Source organism: Lagopus leucura, unplaced genomic scaffold, assembly GCF_019238085.1.
Source record: "Lagopus leucura isolate 7727_CA_CO unplaced genomic scaffold, USGS_WTPT01 Super-Scaffold_100035, whole genome shotgun sequence".
In the NCBI taxonomy this organism is placed as follows: Eukaryota; Metazoa; Chordata; class Aves; order Galliformes; family Phasianidae; genus Lagopus; species Lagopus leucura.
In genome coordinates, this window is record NW_024962284.1 from 3,569,752 (window position 1) to 3,587,068 (window position 17,317).

The 17,317-nt window shown below is 41.6% G+C and overlaps 1 protein-coding gene and 1 long non-coding RNA gene across 4 annotated transcripts; one reads left to right on the plus strand and one right to left on the minus strand.

Moving 5' to 3' along the window:
• Positions 1–1,074: 1,074 nt before the first annotated feature.
• Positions 1,075–9,198, minus strand: LOC122186256. Its single transcript, XR_006181104.1, has 3 exons — positions 9,149–9,198; positions 5,412–5,575; positions 1,075–1,396 (listed from the first exon to the last, which is right to left on the minus strand). It is a non-coding gene; the product is annotated as an uncharacterized LOC122186256 (long non-coding RNA).
• An 866-nt stretch (positions 9,199–10,064) lies between these two features.
• On the plus strand, positions 10,065–17,010 carry LOC122186254 (ADP ribosylation factor like GTPase 14 effector protein). 3 transcript variants are annotated; one of them, XM_042882746.1, is made up of 6 exons: positions 10,065–10,155; positions 10,530–10,686; positions 12,767–13,269; positions 14,225–14,355; positions 15,519–15,742; positions 16,502–17,010. In XM_042882746.1, exons 3-6 carry the CDS (start codon positions 12,847–12,849, stop codon positions 16,582–16,584), a joined length of 861 nt encoding a protein of 286 aa, XP_042738680.1. In that variant the 5' UTR covers positions 10,065–10,155; positions 10,530–10,686; positions 12,767–12,846; the 3' UTR covers positions 16,585–17,010. The 3 variants fall into 3 exon arrangements, with proteins under 3 accessions (XP_042738680.1, XP_042738679.1, XP_042738681.1); XM_042882745.1 differs by lacking the exon at positions 10,530–10,686; XM_042882747.1 differs by lacking the exon at positions 10,530–10,686 and having other exon boundaries at positions 15,519–16,592.
• The last annotated feature ends 307 nt before the right edge of the window (positions 17,011–17,317 follow it).

A 17,317-nucleotide genomic window follows, 5' to 3' on the forward strand; every position in this document is an offset into this window, starting at 1 on the left:
GCAGTATTTCTAAGCTCCTAGGTTTGAACATGCAATTCAAGGGCAATCTGAGTTATAGAGGTAAAATTTAATTGTTGACAGCCTTTTCTTTTTAGCATTTCCTTTCTGCTGCAAATGCCTTCAAATTCCCCAAGACAGAACTCAAAAGCATGCAATACATGAACCATTAGGCATAACTACTGTATTTTGATTTTTCTTGTGTGGCACCTTGGTTATCTAAAAAAAACACATTCTGATTTGTGATTTAATACAAGGGTAAATAATATAGGATAAGATACTGGCATCATCACTAACCACTGCATGTTACTTAGCTGAACTAGAACTTTACTCTTAACAGAGTATTCTTAACTTAAACTTTACTCTTAAGCTGCCTTAAAAAAGAGACAAAGAAAGAGAGGAAGAGAGGAAGAAAGAGAGAAAGGGAGAAAGGGAAAAAGGGAGACCGGGAAAAAGAAAAGGGAATTAGGTTTGCAAAGACTATCAATGCTGGCCATAAAACAGAAAAACCACTCATTCAAACCACCTTATATTCTAGAAAGTCCAGCATGTGCATGTGCATCTGCCAATGGACAGTAAGCTCAGCTGATTGACTATTGCCCTTAGATTTTGCACCTGCACATGAATTAGGTTTTCAGTAGGATGTGTGTACAAAGCCAACAACTATACGATATTCTAAGGACTTTTTCAAGGAGATTTGTTTTTCAAAATTCCTGGAAAACATTACAGAATAAGCAAATGCATGCTTATCATTTAGAATGAGAATAGTGAAGGGACCAAAAAAATCTCCCACTCATTCTAATACAGTAGCATGAAGAGGCTGCATGAACATAAATACGCATAAAATACGAAATAGAAGAAAGCAATATAAATACCATTATCATAGAAATTAAAGGAAAAGGCAATTAGACAAAAGGAAAACAGCATTCTGGGCACAACGCATTTAAGTGAATAAATAAGGAGATATTCCAGTGGTATGTCTATATACTTAAAATGACATGAATTCAAGATGACAAATGGCCCAAATGTTCATCCTGTATAGCTGGAGGATATAAAGCCAGGAAAACAAACCAAAGCAAAGAAAGGAGAATATTTGTTTCAAATATCTGAGATACCAGCTTTTCAACTCCCCCTCTGTAATCCTGAGAAGCCTTTCATTAGAACACATCACACCCAGTGTCATTACCCATTTATGAACTATTCTGTAACTAAAATCAGTCTAGGAAGCTCTGTGCTATGCACATGCCTTTAAGCACAAGCGTGGGCTCTAGGAGCTGTTCCTGTCTTCTGGATTAGTCTCTTTCAAACTGATCCAGACATGGCAGAAGCTTCCAGACTTTCCAACAGATCCTCAGGCTGGACAAAGAACACAGCAAGCACTCTGGATAATGTTCTTGGCCTGCAATGTAGACAAGACCTCCATTATCCATGCACAGTGTTGGTAATGAGACAGTTTATCAAATGCTTGTAACTGAGGTTGTAAGTGCTGGGAATAGGGAAAGTGTTGTACTTCTGAGGTTTCAGAAAAATGGCCGCCTTCAACACCCTCAGCCAAGGGTCGGTGACAAAAAACCCTACAGTACAATTTGAGAGCAAATGTTGAGTCAAGCTGACCCTACAGTGGCACACCAACAGCATGCTGCCTCTGTCCAAGCAGCAAAAAAGCAACCAAGCAGCAAGAAAAAGGTAAGAAAAATGCCTCATCAAAACTACTTACAATGCTAAACGGTAAAAATGAAAACATGAGTCGAATATTAATTCCAAAAGGCATCTGTTTCTTTAAAAATAAAAACTGGGAAAGTACAAGCAGTTTTGTTTAAAGCAATCAATAGTTATGTTACCATGTGTATAATCAATGGATATCAAGATGTTACAATCACAAAATAAACAAGAGAGTTAGGCGAAGTGGACTACGATAACAAGAGAGAATAAATGGAAGGCTTACCCTTATGCTGGGCTCACCACAAAACACCAGAAGGAGGGATCTCCAGACGAGATCCTTCCCCACTGGTAGCCAGCTCTTCAATAGGTCTAGGAATAGGTCTAGGTGAATTGCCTGCAGCTGTGCTCCTCTGGCTGACTCATGGCTCGCCTCAGGTGATCAATCAGAGGTTCAGGCCGTGACTCAGTAGTTCCCATACACCATGGAAAATCTACAATTATGTATAGCTGACTGGATATCAGCTGGACAAGCAGATAAAGGGAATATTTTTGTTCAAGAATGGGAATATGAAGTTTTGATGCAATGCTATCAGTCAAAATCAGAACTGCTCTTTGTAATTCAAGATTGTATGAAGCAAATTTCAGGAGCAGAATTAACCTCATGACAAAATGAAATCGTTTCTCTGGAATTTCAGTCCCCACTGACCATGTTTCTATTGGCTATCTAAAAACATGGGATACCTGCTATTATAACCAACCTTGGAGAAGGCTGGATGGCTTCATAACCACAACGTATCTCAGCAAATGTAACAGAAGTTGCCAACAAGATTAAATATCTTTCTGCTGGGTATAAGCAGACAGAGAGAAAAGTATCCTCACCCACACAGAATTTATTAGGGACCCATTGATAGAAAAATAGCACAAAGCAGAAGGAATCTTCTTGTGACACCTTGAAACACCTTGGATGCACTGATCATATGCCGATTTTTGCTATGGAATGCAATGCATTAAAAAAAAAGTTGAGAAATGCTGACTGTCCCACATTAATGGAGCATTAACACAGTCAGCTGACTTAATAAAAATTGGTGCCAACAATCAAGGTGTGACAACACCAGAAGGTACAAAGCAATTGGCTAAGAATGACATGAAGTTCAGTTCCAAAAAAATAAATAAAGAGAAGTCCTAAACAGTTTAGTCCTTAAAAGCCCTCAAAAATTTACTTCACTACTGGAGTGCAGAAAAACTGAAGACTCTCCAAACAATAAATTATATAAACAGTGAAATAATGTATTTTTCCACAGTAGCACATTAATAGACCATGGCAAATTTATGTTACGGGCATGTAAAAAACAAAGCCTTTGAAATACAATGGTGACAAAGACTCCTTAGAAGATGACAAGAGATGATAACATCAGACATTGTGGGCAGCGATAGAATTTGGTCAGCAAACAACCAGAACGACTTACATGCTGTGATTATCTTCAGGAGAGACTGAGGAATAACCTCAAGAGAAAATCATGCAGACAGAATTGTAGCAGGTCATTATTGTACAGCCAGCAGGCAATGCACCCTGACAAAAACTTAAAAACAAAACTTGAAATTGGCAATGAAAAGAGAATATTAAGACATCAATAGATCCCAGCTGGTGGTACAAGTTGCCTTAACAATCATCTTACCCTATTATTTTTTTTTGTTATGGTTTTTTTTTTTTCCCCAATAATATTGCCTAATACAGTATGTAATAGTTTTACACTATTTTTTTGAAAATTAAGAGCCACTAGAGTTAGCCTGTGACTGTTTGCACTATTTGCTGGTACGTATGAAGAGGCCCACCACTTGCAGCCAAACAAGTATGCCACTTTCTCTCCATACACATTACAACGCATGAAATCCACTGGGGTGTCAAGTCATCAGTCTGTCACAAAGCTGTAAAACTGCCGGGCACTCTAACTGTTCCCACAGTTACAGACATACACATACCCAAATCACCTTCTAATGTACAAACAGAAAGGATGTAAATAAGCTTGATTTTGGTAAAGCTTTCATGGAACAGCCACCTCATTTCTATGTATAAGGATTTCAAGGAACAGTGGTGATTCCCACAGCTACAGTTTGTTAAAAGGAGAAACACCACTGTACAGTGAGGGATGGAGCAGAATGCTTTAGAACTGAATTCCACAGCCATAGAATTTGGTGCAGAACCCAATGCTCGTAAGAGAAGAGCAGTGAAAAAAATCTAAGTTCACAGATACTTGCCGTTGGGTTTGATACGTACAACCAGCTGCACTGGGTGTTTTATCATTAAGTTCTATTGTCAAACTTCATGTTTGATAAGTTTTGCAACACTAATAGTTATATATAAGAGTCAGGTTCTGACATTCCTTGCACTCTAGGACTTGCTGTTCTACAAATGTAACAGAGGAAGGGTGGATGAACTAATTTGGAGCAGCCAGATTAGAAGTAAATGTTTTCTTGGAGAAGGTTATGACTAAAGCAAGAGGCTGTAAATAAAAACCTTCTCATATGAATCACACCAATACAGCAGCAAGAATAAAACCTTGCGCAGCTGCTCCCAGGGATATAAGTCTACTCTGACACTTGTTCTGTGCTTTTCACTTGGCTACTGAAATGCTTTAGAATTTCAGCAAGTCATCCAGCTTCACTGTCATTTTTCTGGCAATAATTAAATGATGTTAATGACTAGAAATTCCTCAGTAAGTTGACAAAGTGGTGAATGTACAGATAGGTGCATCTGGCCCTGGAAAAACATGCTTTTTAAAATATAGTATACATTAGCTATCCTCAGCAGCAGAAAAACTTTCACACCAGTATAACCTTCCAACAGAATAAAACTTTTCCTCACACACAAATATTGCAAGAAAAATTTCCGCTTTTACAGATAGCATCACAAAGCAAGAATTTCCAGAAAACAGCCAATGATCACTGCTGGCAGTTTGTGCCTAGTTTCAAAAAACAGGACCTAACTCCAATCCTTGTGAATGATCCAAATCCGGTGGCAGCTTTATAACCAACACTCACATCTGAATGCTGATCCATGCATTTCTTCTCCTGAACTTTGGTGTTCAATTAAGGGAGCCTGACAGTTTGCTCTGCATTTCTTTTACTGCATCGGGCAGAGTAAAAGAAATTCAGAATAATCATGAATCAAGCCCTACTGTTTAACAGGAACTAATCATACCAGCCTTCCTAGCACAGTGTATGACCTGTAAGCTCACACTTGCATTCAGAAATAATGCCCATTTGAGGTCATGCATTCATTATTTATTTGCTTTCTCGAGCATAAGAGCACACTGGGAAGAAGTAACAGATAGATGGGTTCAAGCTACAGCATGAACCAATGTGAAAACAGTTGCTTCTTCATTTGTATTCAGTTTGCCTACTGTCAGATTAACAACCTTCAATTTCCATCAGTCCAAACATGGAGAGTACATTTTTCTTAGCAAAGGTCAAATTCTAAATTCTTTGAACATCTTATCCAGTTACCAGTGAGTAAGCATTAACCGGACTTAGATCTGTGCGTGGCTTGCTTGCTCTCTGAAGAGACTGAAAAGAGGCTACATCTGTTTACTTTTAGTAACATAAAAACCAAATGTCCCTGCTTTCTGAATCACAAGTAAATTCAGAACCTTTACAGAAGGGTAAAGAAAACTTCCACTGAAAATCAGCACCATGTAAGACATGAAAGTCAGAACAAAATGGTACCTACTGGGGCTTTCTCGTGAGACACAAACCTGACAGAGAGATGCTGTACAGCTTCCTGAGGACAGCAGACATCCATGTTTCAAAGCACGTTCTCTTCAGCCCTGAAGCAAAGACCAGGGTGATGCATTCGTTGCTACATCAACTGTGAAGCTGCTCAAACACAAGGAGCAGATTGGAAGCAGCAGCCCAAATCCTGTTCAACACAAGAAGGAAAGATCTCACTGAGTAGACAGAACTTTTCAAGACATAAATTTATAAAGGATATCAAGAGATCAGCCTAAAAAGGGCAAAAGATTTCCAAAGAGGCATCACAATATCAAATGCAATCAAAGCAAATGATTTTCAATTATTATACATCAAGCAATGAGTAGATATTGGATTTTGTTAGACTGACAGAGTAGAAATACATGATCCTAAAAGTATACAAACACTCAGTTGTGGGCCAAAATTTAAATCTAAATTTTGGCAATAATCAATAATCTTCTTAATATTGCCAGAATAAAATAACAATGACACACATCCAGGCTGGAAAGTGATTAAATCCAGTATTGAAAGGGGGATCTACAGAAACGAAAGGGAGGGACTCCTTAGTAAGGTCTGCTGTGACAGGAAAAAGAGTTTTTAAACTAGAAGAGGGTGGATTTAGATTAGATGCAAGGAAGAATGTTGACTCAGAGGGTGGTGAAGCACAGGCACAGGCTGCCCAGAGAAGCTGTGGACGCCCCATCTCTGATTCTGGATGGAGCCTTGGGCAGCCTGAGCTGATGGGGGGTGTCCCACCCCACAGCACAGTACTGGAACTGGATGAGCTTTCGTATCCCTTCCAACACAACCCATCCTATGGACACTTTTACATGCGGCCTTATAAAATAACTGTGATTACAGAGTTACAGAGTAATATGTTAAAAGATAGCCCAAAGCATTCTTTAAGATCTTCTAAAATTATTTTAAGCTTTATGGTGATATTCAGACTTCTGGCAGCTTTACATTTGGTGTGAAAGAAACAGTTTTGCTGTGGACAAGTCATTAGTTCGTGACTCTCAGTTCACACCCAGCAGTTAGCATCATATTTTTCAGAAGATAATGAGAACTCATTATGTGCTAGGGCTACCTATCTGCAGTTCTCTTTAAGGTTTAGTGAATGTCTTTAAGTGCTTATTTAATAGAATGGCCTGGGTTGCAAAGGAGCACAATGCTCATCCAGTTCCAACCCCCTGCCGTGTGCAGGTCACCAACCAGCAGCCCAGGCTGCCCAGAGCCACATCCAGCCTGGCCTCGAATGCCTGCAGGGATGGGGCATCCACAGCCTCCTTGGGCAACCTGTGCCAGTGCCTCACCACCCTCTGAGTGAAAAACTTCCTCCTCATATCCAACCTAAACCTCCCCTGTCTCACTTTAAGACCATTCCCCTTGTCCCATCACCATCCACCCTCACAAACAGCCGTTCCCCCTCCTGTTTATATGCTCCCTTCAAGCACTGGAAGGCCACAATGAGGTCTCCCCAGAGCCTTCTCTTCTCCAAGCTAAACAAGCCCAGTTCCCTCAACCTTTCCTCACAGGAGAGATGCTGCAGCCCTCTGATCATCTCAGTGCCCTCCTCTGGACCTGCTCCAAGAGCTCCACATCCTTCCTGTGCTGGGAGCCCCAGGCCTGGATGCAGGGGACGATCACCTCCCTCTCCCTGCTGGCCACCCCTTTTTTAATGCAGGCCGGAACACAGTTGGCCTTCCGTGCTGCTGGCTCATGTCCAGCTTCTCATCTACCAGGAGCCCCAAGTCCTTCTCCACGGGGCTGCTCTCAAGGAGATCTTCCCCCAGTTTGTATAAACACCTGGGGACTGCCCTGACCCAAGTGCAGTACCCTGCACTTAGCCTTATGTGCTTGTATTCAAGTTTGTGTGGGCAAAAGGGAGAAATCAATGCTTTTATTTGTAATTAAATATAATTATGGAAGTATTGTGGAAATGAAACTTTACCTCCTATGGACAAAATACATTCAGTGGCAACAAAATACAACCTCTCAGGTCCTTTTCTTTCATGCCTAACTTTGCTCTTGTTTCACAACCAGCATTCAAACAGGATATTATTTACTCCCAGAAAGAATGAGGTCCCCATGTTCCCTCAGCTGGGCATCCCCACAGTATCAGGAAGTTTACAAAGCATAATGAGCAGCTCCATAATGATCACAGCAGGACTGTGTCTAACAAACATCACATCATACTCCAACCACATCCTCGGATTTACTCAAAATTCGTCACTTGCTTTCTTCCATAAAACCTTTCTTTTTTCTTTTTTTTTTTTTTAGTACCGAGCATAGGAACTTGCTGTAAGTCCTGCCTTTCCTTCCCTAGCTCTCACATCCACGCTCTTTGTTGTGAGCCTCCCTAGCGCTAATGCAGCTTTAAAGGCTCAGAGCTGCACCTCACACAGGGCTTCATCCCTTCATGCCCAATTTGCTCATGCACTCCTTCATAGACAAGCTTTCTTTTCTATTTACGCCAAAGTGCTTTCTATCAAATCCAACGCCTTATTTCTCCTTCTTTCTTTGCTACGATCACTCACATCAACTCTGACTGAACATATCTGAAGACTCTGAAGAGAACAAACACCAGTTGCGGTTGCGACAAAATTGTGTAACCTGAATTAGGACTTTCTCCTTATCAAATAGGCCAAATATAACCATATGCAAACCTTATTTTCATGTAACATTCACATTAAAGAGAGACGCTTCATGTGATAAAAAAGATTCTACAGGAGTGGAGTATTTGAATCAGTTCCACTTAAATAGTAAAAATACAAATAAAAATGGATTAATTTATGTTAAAATCTGGAAAAGAAGTGAATTCAAATCTCTGCCCTTTATCAGCATTCTGCTGGTTTCTAGGCCAACCCACGTGGATACATGGATTCTTGTAACTATGTAGTTACAGATACAGTTACAGATACAGTTACAGATAAGGTGCAAGCTTTTAAAACGATGCTGTTCACATGATAAATGAAGTTAACCAAAACCTAAAATTCTGAACAATGCTCCTGGAGGGAAAAAAAAAAAAAAAAGAAAAAAAGAAAAAAAGAGAGAGAAAAAAAGAAAAAGACTGACTTTCTGTGCAGGGTACCATTCAGTTAGGCAGATGAAAGATAACAAGGCCAGTCAAAGCCAGTCTGAATGCACGGATGGCAAACTTGCTGTAATAACAGGTGGGAGCCTGAACTCTGACTCTAACCCTACACACTCAGCCTCACAGGTCGACACCAACACTGGAAAGGGGAATGCACACGCCTCACTGCTCTTCCTATGTTTATCTAATACAAATTGATGTCACAACCTGTACCTCAAATACCTCCTCTCATGAATTATTCCCCTTCGTTAACTCCACGCATCTCCTAAGCAGCACAAGTCAGCAGAGGAAGCCTTATCACCTGCTCTGAATGATCGCACTTGACAGTCCCTCTGTCATCATTAAGGCAACGTATGACTCAAGAATTTACAACAGCCTTCTGTTAACAGTCAGATACACAGCCTACATCCTGCTAGTGTCACGCTAGGATTAAAGCTTTATATTCCAGAGCACTCCCTGGAGTGCTGCCTGCATACCTCCCCATGCAAGCATGAAACCTGCTCTCACCTCCACAGCCCTTTCCTTATTTACAACTACTTCTACCCATCCCCAATGCTGTGGCAAGAAGCTAGGTGAAAAGTACCCCCAAATAACAATCTTATGTTTTAAAAGGATACAGCCAGCAGAAAACTGTGTATTGCTAACTACCTTGTTTTAAATCGGCGATGTATTTCAAGCCCTCTGCCCCTTAAGGCAGGTTTAGTGTCCTTTTAAGGCTTGGCCAGTACCAAATCCAACATTCCAACGCTGTTTCTGACGGACTGAGAAACAAAAGCTCTTCAAAACACGATTTGACCACCTAGATCTACTCCCAAACATTTATAATGAAGGAAGACTGGCTCCTGTTGGTGCCCGAGCTCAGCCCCAAATCACCTGTGTGTTTCTGCTCAGCTGTTTCTCTAACAGCCATGCTGAGGCGAGCAGTGCACACTGCTGGCTGTTCTGTTACTGACACCTGCTTGTGGGCTTGTTAGGACGTCTTTAGCTCTCCACTCTGCCCTCCTGCATTTGCTGTAACTGTTAACTCATCTTGCTTGTACTTACCATCCACCCCAAGCCTCCTAGAGAGCCAGTCTGTAATTACTTAGTCATAAATAACCAGGGAAGGAGACAAAAAGCTTCTAGAGTGATTAACTGGCATTATTCGCTTGTAGTTCGTGCTGCTGGACTGTGCTATGGGCAATGCTGGAGTAGAACTGTGCAAGGGATGATCTTGCAAATAACTTCTGTCTCACTGTAGGGTAACTACAGCGCACAGCAGCAATAGGTAGGGGGGCTCAGAGCCCGGTACCACACAGCCACACAGACCGCCACAGCGCTGACTGGAAAAGCCCTGCGGTCGCGCCTCGCGCTCAGCACCGCAGCGCGCGCGAAAAGCACGAGAAAGGCGCGCGACCACCCCCACAACCGCCCCCTCTCGCAGTGCAGCGCAGCGCGTGATCGCGCCTTGCCACGTGACTGCCTGCCGCTTCCGCCCGCCCGTTGCACGCCCAACCGGAAGTGCAGCTCCTTGCGTTACGGTGGTTCCCCCGCTCTACGGTAGCCGGGGGGAGACACGGTCGATGTCCGCTATCGGCAGCGCTGCTGTAGCTGGGGCCGCGCGGAAGCCGGGTGCGGGGGTCCCGGCGCAGAGACGGAGGAAAGTCCACGGCAAGGTACCGGGGAGGGGGCGGTCCCTGCTGCTGCTGCTGCTGGCGAAGCGGCAGCCGCGCCGGGAAAGCTCCGTGCTGGGTTGGCCTGGCCGCGGAGCCGTTCCGAGGGAAGCCTGAGCCTGGCACCGCGCCGCCTGGGGCCGAGGGCTGCGCTGCCGCACCAGGACTTCTCTTTCCCTTCGGCCTCTCACGGCCCGCAGCTGTCGCCCTAGACCGGTTTCCTACCTTCTTTCTCTGCTCCTACCTCCGAGAATTGACGCAGCCCTCGCTCTGCTTCACGCGTTCTTTACTTTGCACGTGCGCTTCGCTGTCCTGGTTCTCATCACTGTGTCCTGCTTTAGTTTGTTGTCTGTAAACGCTCGTTGCTGATTTCACAGGTGTCAGCACCCGCCTCTATTAAAGCACCAGGCTGCTGGAGCCCTCTCCTGTTTCAACCAAAGAATTAAAGGCGAAGAGCTGTGTATTCCTCCCAAGGTGGAGGGAAGGAAGAAGTACAGCTGAAGCTTCTGCCAAGAGGTTTTACAAAAGGACTGAGTGAGTGAGACACGTTAAGTCACACAGCTGGTGCTCGATGCACACTCCATTACGTTAGCCCAGCAGTGCTTCAGGAGCATGGTCAGCTGGCAGAGCAGCTGTCTGCCGAGGATAACAATGTAACACTTATCTTCTCCTTTATAGAAGTTATCAATTCTTAATTAAACATCTACCAAGAAGTCAGACTTGTGATGCGTCTGCAGATGCTGACAGTTCAGAACTACTTTTCTGTTTATCTAGCGTGCTTCCTCATCTGCACCCATCTACCAGAGCAGGAGTCAGTTGCAAGCACGCGTTGTGATGTTTGCAGCAGGTTTGGTGCATGGCCTGCAACAGACTTACTGAATCATATTATTGGGTGTTGACATACTGCTGTTAAAAACATGCTCAGCTGCAATGAGCTTTACTCATACAGCATTCCACGTACCATAGTGCAGAAGACAAGCATGCACTTAGTGACTAAAAAAGTGACTAGTTCTGAGTATAGCTGGTTTACTAAGACACTAAAACAACCTGAGAAATCAATACAGAATGTCTTACTAACTCACTATCTTAAGCTTTTCTGCACGGGTAACTTGCTAAAGAAAGGAACTAATTTTGCTTTATTTTCCAAAGGAGATTCACCTTCCTCTCTTCCCTCCCTTTTTCCTTTTAAACTCAAGTCTTTCTAAAACTGTGCCTGCGCATTCAGGGCTCTTATTGCCTGAAGAATTAATGCTCTTACACCCTGCTCCATCTCAAACAAATTGTAAAATTGCATTTAAAAACTAGTTTATCTCTCTACAGCCAAGCATTCTCTCTTATATTTGGAATGGGTGAATCACTCAACAACCACATGTCCTACGCAACACCTTTAAATTGCTGTGCATACAGTTTAATACACGGAAATGTGTCATGCAGCTTCTTCAAGTGCGTGCATCTGGTTAGAAAAACTAAGGCATTACAATCAAGGGGATTTCTGCTGCAAAAATATACTCCCAACAGTGACTTTTCAGAGTGCTGTAAAAGGCCTCTAATTGTTCTGTGAGGAACTTTTGCCACTGTGATCATACCTCTGTAGTCTGGTTAAATTAACACATTTCATTTTCATGTCATTGGGTTGTTTGTGCTGCTACTCACCTTTATTTTATTAGAAGTAGTATCCTAGACTATCTTCTCCCATTCTACAACTGACTGATGCTTTCATTCATTAAAAAGATGTGCTATCCTGTTCAGTGGCTAGAACAAGTAATGACGCTTTTCGATTTCTCTGTGTCAGAAAATGAATTCTTTTCCTTTGGTGGATATATTTTCCCCATTGTGTCGTAGTAGAAAATAGCACAAGATTGGCTCAAGCTTTGATGTTTTAGGGCCAACACTGGATTTGTAACAAATTTTGGCACGGGCAGGACCACTCTGCAATAGCTAGCATAATATTTTTAATTTTGTGTTTAAGTAAGTTTAAATGAGTGCCCCATGTTTATAAGATGGGGGCGTAGCAGTCAGATAGAAAGAGCTGCACGCAAAGGCCATCCATCCACAAGTGCACACATCCTTACATGTACTGCAGGTGGCCATTTCCTGGAGATGCTCACGTTCAGTCAGGGTGCTGACTCACACCTGTCCATGCTTTTCTTTGCTCCCCAGGAGTACACAGGAAAGAGCTGATAGCTGCTGGATGTAGATCACCAGCTGGCATCAGCCTGTGCAGCCTACCTTCAGCAACCTACCTTTTTTTCCCCTGAAACTACACGGAAACCAGATGTCTGAGTTGTTCAGCCATCAGACAGGTCCTGTGGGCCCTCTCCTAGAGCAGCTGGGAGTGTGCCAGTTGGAGGCTGGAGAGCACAGCAGGCTGCTGTTGAACAAATCATCTACCTCACACCTCACCTCCAGATTGCCTTTGATAAGGCAGTGCTGCTGAATGGATACTTAGAACGGCTGGTAAAAAAAATGCCTCTGAAAAGAGAATGAGTGCATCTAGACTAGAAAGCTAGAGTATAATTTAAGAAATGTATCTTAAGCTACTTGAACCTAGTTTGTCAAGCTTACAGGTAAAAGTTTGCAGCACAAATCTGATTGATTTTAATGCTTTCTCTAGGGTGATCTTCATAGGAACTACTAAAGACTTCAAAGAACTCATTTTAGGCAAAATAAGTGAAATAAGTTGTTCTGATAAAAATGGATCCTTGTTCAGTTGGAGTTCAGCTTCAAGCTACCAATGAATGCCATAAGACCTATTATACCCGTCACACTGGCTTCAAGACTAAGGAAGATATATCTTCATTCGATCTACTGTTGCTTCAGCTTAGGACTGGAATGACCCTTTCAGAGAACGACACCATCTGCTTTCATCATGCAAAAATTTACATTGAAAGATTTGAAGACTTACAAAAGTCGTGTTGCGATCCTTTTAATATGCACAGAAAAGTATCAAAGAAAAACTTGCGTGCAATTGACCTGCATGACGCAACTTTTCTAACTGCCAAGTTTGGAAGACAGTTTGTACCTGGTTGGAAGCTTTGTCCCAAATGTATGCAGGTAATAAATGGGAGTGTGGATGTCGAAGCTGAAGAACGCCAAAGAAGAAAGCTTGATTCGGACGTATGTATATGGATCAGTTGTCCCACCCCCTCTAAGTTCTGCAGACTGTTGGACCTGGGCTTCATACAAGTCCTATATAAACGAACCAAGTTGTTCAGTAGAAATACAAAAAGGTGCAGACTCTTGCTGCATGGGAGTTTGCTGTATCTGAACCTTTATTTGGAGGAGCGTTCAATGAAATGAGTGCATACGCTCATTCCACTTTTTTTACTTTAAAAATCCTCTTCCCTAATTAAATATTAGGGCCTTTCTAATTAATTGTGTGCTAGGGTGACGTACACCTCAGGTTATGTAAATACCAGCCGGCTGCTGTTGTCTTAAGCTGTTTCTCAAGCCTGTGAAAAGCAAGCTCCCGTTTAAACACTGCAATGGTTGTTTCTAAGAGCACTGAGAGAAACTTCTGGGTTAGTCTCCTCAGTTTTAAGAGAATCTACTGCATCTAGCAGTTCATTACCAAGTGAACCTGCATGGAAGTGAATTAAGTGCACGCTGATGTGGTGCCTGAGCTGCCCCTGTTTGTTCAGGGGCAGTTTGATGTGAGAGGATGATGCTTTAAGTGCTGAGTTCATAATACAGTTTATACATTTCTGGGTGCTTTGTTTGAAGCGTGCAGGTAATCAGTAGAACCAAGTGGAAAACCAAGTCAACAAGAGCTCATCCACATACGCTCTAGAGCAAAACAGCATGGCATTCAAGGAGCAGTCACCCCTCAGCCCAGGCACAGCCACCCAACTGTATCTTACAGCTGCATAACGGGAGACATTACTGACTTTTGGGACTGGCAGAGTTCTGTAATGTAACACTTAAGAAGACTTAAGTCTTCTCCTGAGAAATACAGTGCTCAGAGTTGGGGTCAGCATACCTCAGTCATTACAATATCCTGGCTTGACTGGGCATTTCCTTAAGAATTTGGGTACTTATTCATAATGAAGTGAGATTTTCTGTCTCTGTTCAGGGGCGTACAGCTAAGGCTTTGAAGTCTCTGCAGTTTGCTAACCCAGGACGACAGACTGAATTCACTCCTGAGACCAGTAAGAGGGAAAAAAGAAGACTGCAAACAAAAAATCCGTCATTTAACTCTGACAGGTGAGCACCTTCCTGTAGTGATTTTAAGGTCACTACAGTGACCTTGCTTTAAGTGTCTCTGTAACACCTCACACTTCAGACAATGAAAATACCGAGCTTCTGGTAAGGTGTGACAATACTACATAGATTATAAATGAAGCTGTTAGTTTATGCATCAAAATTTGATCATAGGTCAAACTTGAGTAGAGTAAGATCAAGTAGAGTACACTTAAAATGTTGGAGTTGTCATATTTCAATTTACTCAGTAACTACACTTCAGAAACAAACGTGTTCATGTTAAATGCTTACATACTCTAGAAGGATTAGCGTTCAAGTTGGATGACACTGGATAACAAATTTCAGCTTCCTAAGTAGACCTATTTTAAAATCAGTTTTCCTGTAGAGTGGAAGGCTTATGCAGCTGAGTTTTGTCTATCATTTTCTACTAAAAGTTCGGACCAATTCGGTCTCCCTGAATTTAACCTTACAGGAAAAAAATGCACTTGGTGCTACTTACCACATACCTGTAGCATCTCCCTCCATAGTTTCTTCTAGCGTTCATTCATAAGCTGCAACTAGGAAAATGTTTTGAATTAAGCGTGTGGTCAAGCACTGCATCAAAAAATGTCTGGAGTGTCTGACCTCAGAGCTGTTGGGAGCTCAGCTAGGTGTGGCTCTAAGCAAATTTATCTAAGTTGACCTGGTTTTGAACAGAGGGTCAGACAAGACAAATTCCAGAGGCCGTTTCTGAACAGAGTGGTTTTGTGATTCTGCAGTTTAATAGAACTGACTGGGATACGAGTAGTGATTAAAGCATAAAAATAACTTATAAATTAGAACATGCACACAATGAACTATTCTATATAACTTTGAATTATAGCTACAAGCTACAAAAGACGACTTTCACATCACCTGAAAGGTAACAAAGTTAACATCATAAATATTCCAAAGTGGTTGAATAAATGTTTAACCTATTGATGAAATAAAAACTTCCTGGTCCTGGAATTAGTTCAAAAGCACTATAATGACAATACAGTGTGAAGCTGGCAAATGTTGAGTACAGTAACATGTATACACTTTAATGCAGTGGTAAAACGAACATCTTCAAAAACAGCACAGTTCTGTCCACGGCAATTAGCTGCTTGGTATTAAAATAAGGAAATAACTTGTTTTCCATCATACAGGCAAGTTATACCAGCCAAGAGTAAAGTCTACGATAGCCAGGGACTACTTCTTTACAGTGGGATGGACCTCTGTGACTGCCTTGATGAAGACTGCCTGGGATGTTTCTATGCTTGCCCCAAGTGTGGCTCCAACAAATGTGGCACCGAATGTCGCTGCGACCGCAAATGGCTATATGAGCAAATTGAGATAGAAGGAGGAGAAATCATTCGTAATAAGCACGTTGGTTAGTGCATATGCTTTTTTTTTTAACCTGGATGTATGTTCCACTCTGAAATAACGTTTGTCATTTAGTTGTTTAATGAAAACCATTGTAATTAATTGTGATAAGCGTGCTTCCACATTCCATCTCAGTATGATTAAGGAAATATTCTTAATCGTACTACGTGTTGTCACACTTCATTCCACGTTGTACTGTCCTGTTAGTCACTTCAGTTTTCATTGATCAGCACTGCACTGTAATGAAGTGAGGTACTAAACTTCCACGTGGCATACCATTATCCACTCACCATCGTGTCACAGTGCTTTGAGTGTGCCATCTCCCTGCATCCCTCATTTTTTAGTTGCATGGTTTTGAACTATTGTATGTGAAACGCTTTTGTATTGTTATTAATGAGGCTACACCCAGTATTAATAAAGATTTCTCCAGTACTAACAGTGAATGCTACATCTTCTATACATTATCACAGCTACCTCTGATAAATTCAATTCTTTTAGCTTTATTCAAAGGGATTTAGGAGTACGGATCCCAACTGAGTTACTGGGATTTTGGATCCAGTTATCCTTAAGAATTCAAAAGTCTCACTGTTAAGGGTGTTACTAAACTATCAAGATGCTGAAAAATATATAAAAGTATTTCATTGTGGTAGCACTTGGTTGCTTTCTTGTTACAATTGAAATAATTTTGCTGTATTTCTTATTGGTCTGTAATTGGACTGGTACTTCACAGCCCTCTCCCCTTTCTTTCTTTTTGCTTGTTTTTAAGGTAAAGGTTTACATGCAGCTGAAATGAATTCAACTGTCTGTTCCCAAACTAAGAATATCCAGACTGCTACAAAAAACTGTTGAACTGAAATTTTGGGTTGATAAAATATTTCTCCTCAGCAAGTTTAAATTTTGCTGAATTGCAAGATTTATGGAAATAAAAACTTGTAATTGAAATATTAGTTAATATCTAATGTGTTAATTTTGTGCTGTGTTAAAAATGCATTTTCTGCTTCTGTGACAGACTTGGAAGATCTGTATTTTGTCAAATCACATTTATTCAAGAATAATGTTGACTATGACTTTCTGAAACTTTCATGTGATAACTTTGTATGATCTTGCTATTTGTTCAGAGTATTTATTTGTAAATTACTTGAAGCTTGCCACTTTTAAAATCCAGTTATGCTTTGTGTTGTACTGACATCTGCTGGTCCTAGCCGGGCATAAGCATGGATTTAGTCTTAGTCTTTCACTTAGAAAATAAACGGTCTTTCTTTTGTTCAACCAGAACATTGCCTGTTTCTTCCAAAAGCGTGCATGCCTCATTGACTTGGACTTCCAGCCACATCTGTCACAAAAAGCATCATAGAGATTTCTTTATACTCTTTCTCCAGGTAGCAACACCACCAATGAATAATACCTGTGGCTTCCCTTTCATGCAACTGGCATTTAACTTTCTTGACTACTGAACACACTTACCCTAACGCAGCAGTTATGTGTTTTGTGTGCTTGATCCATATTTGGAACTGTTACAGCTCTTAAGCAACATTTTGTATTAGATCAACACACAAACACATACCTGTGTGAAAGGGAGCCA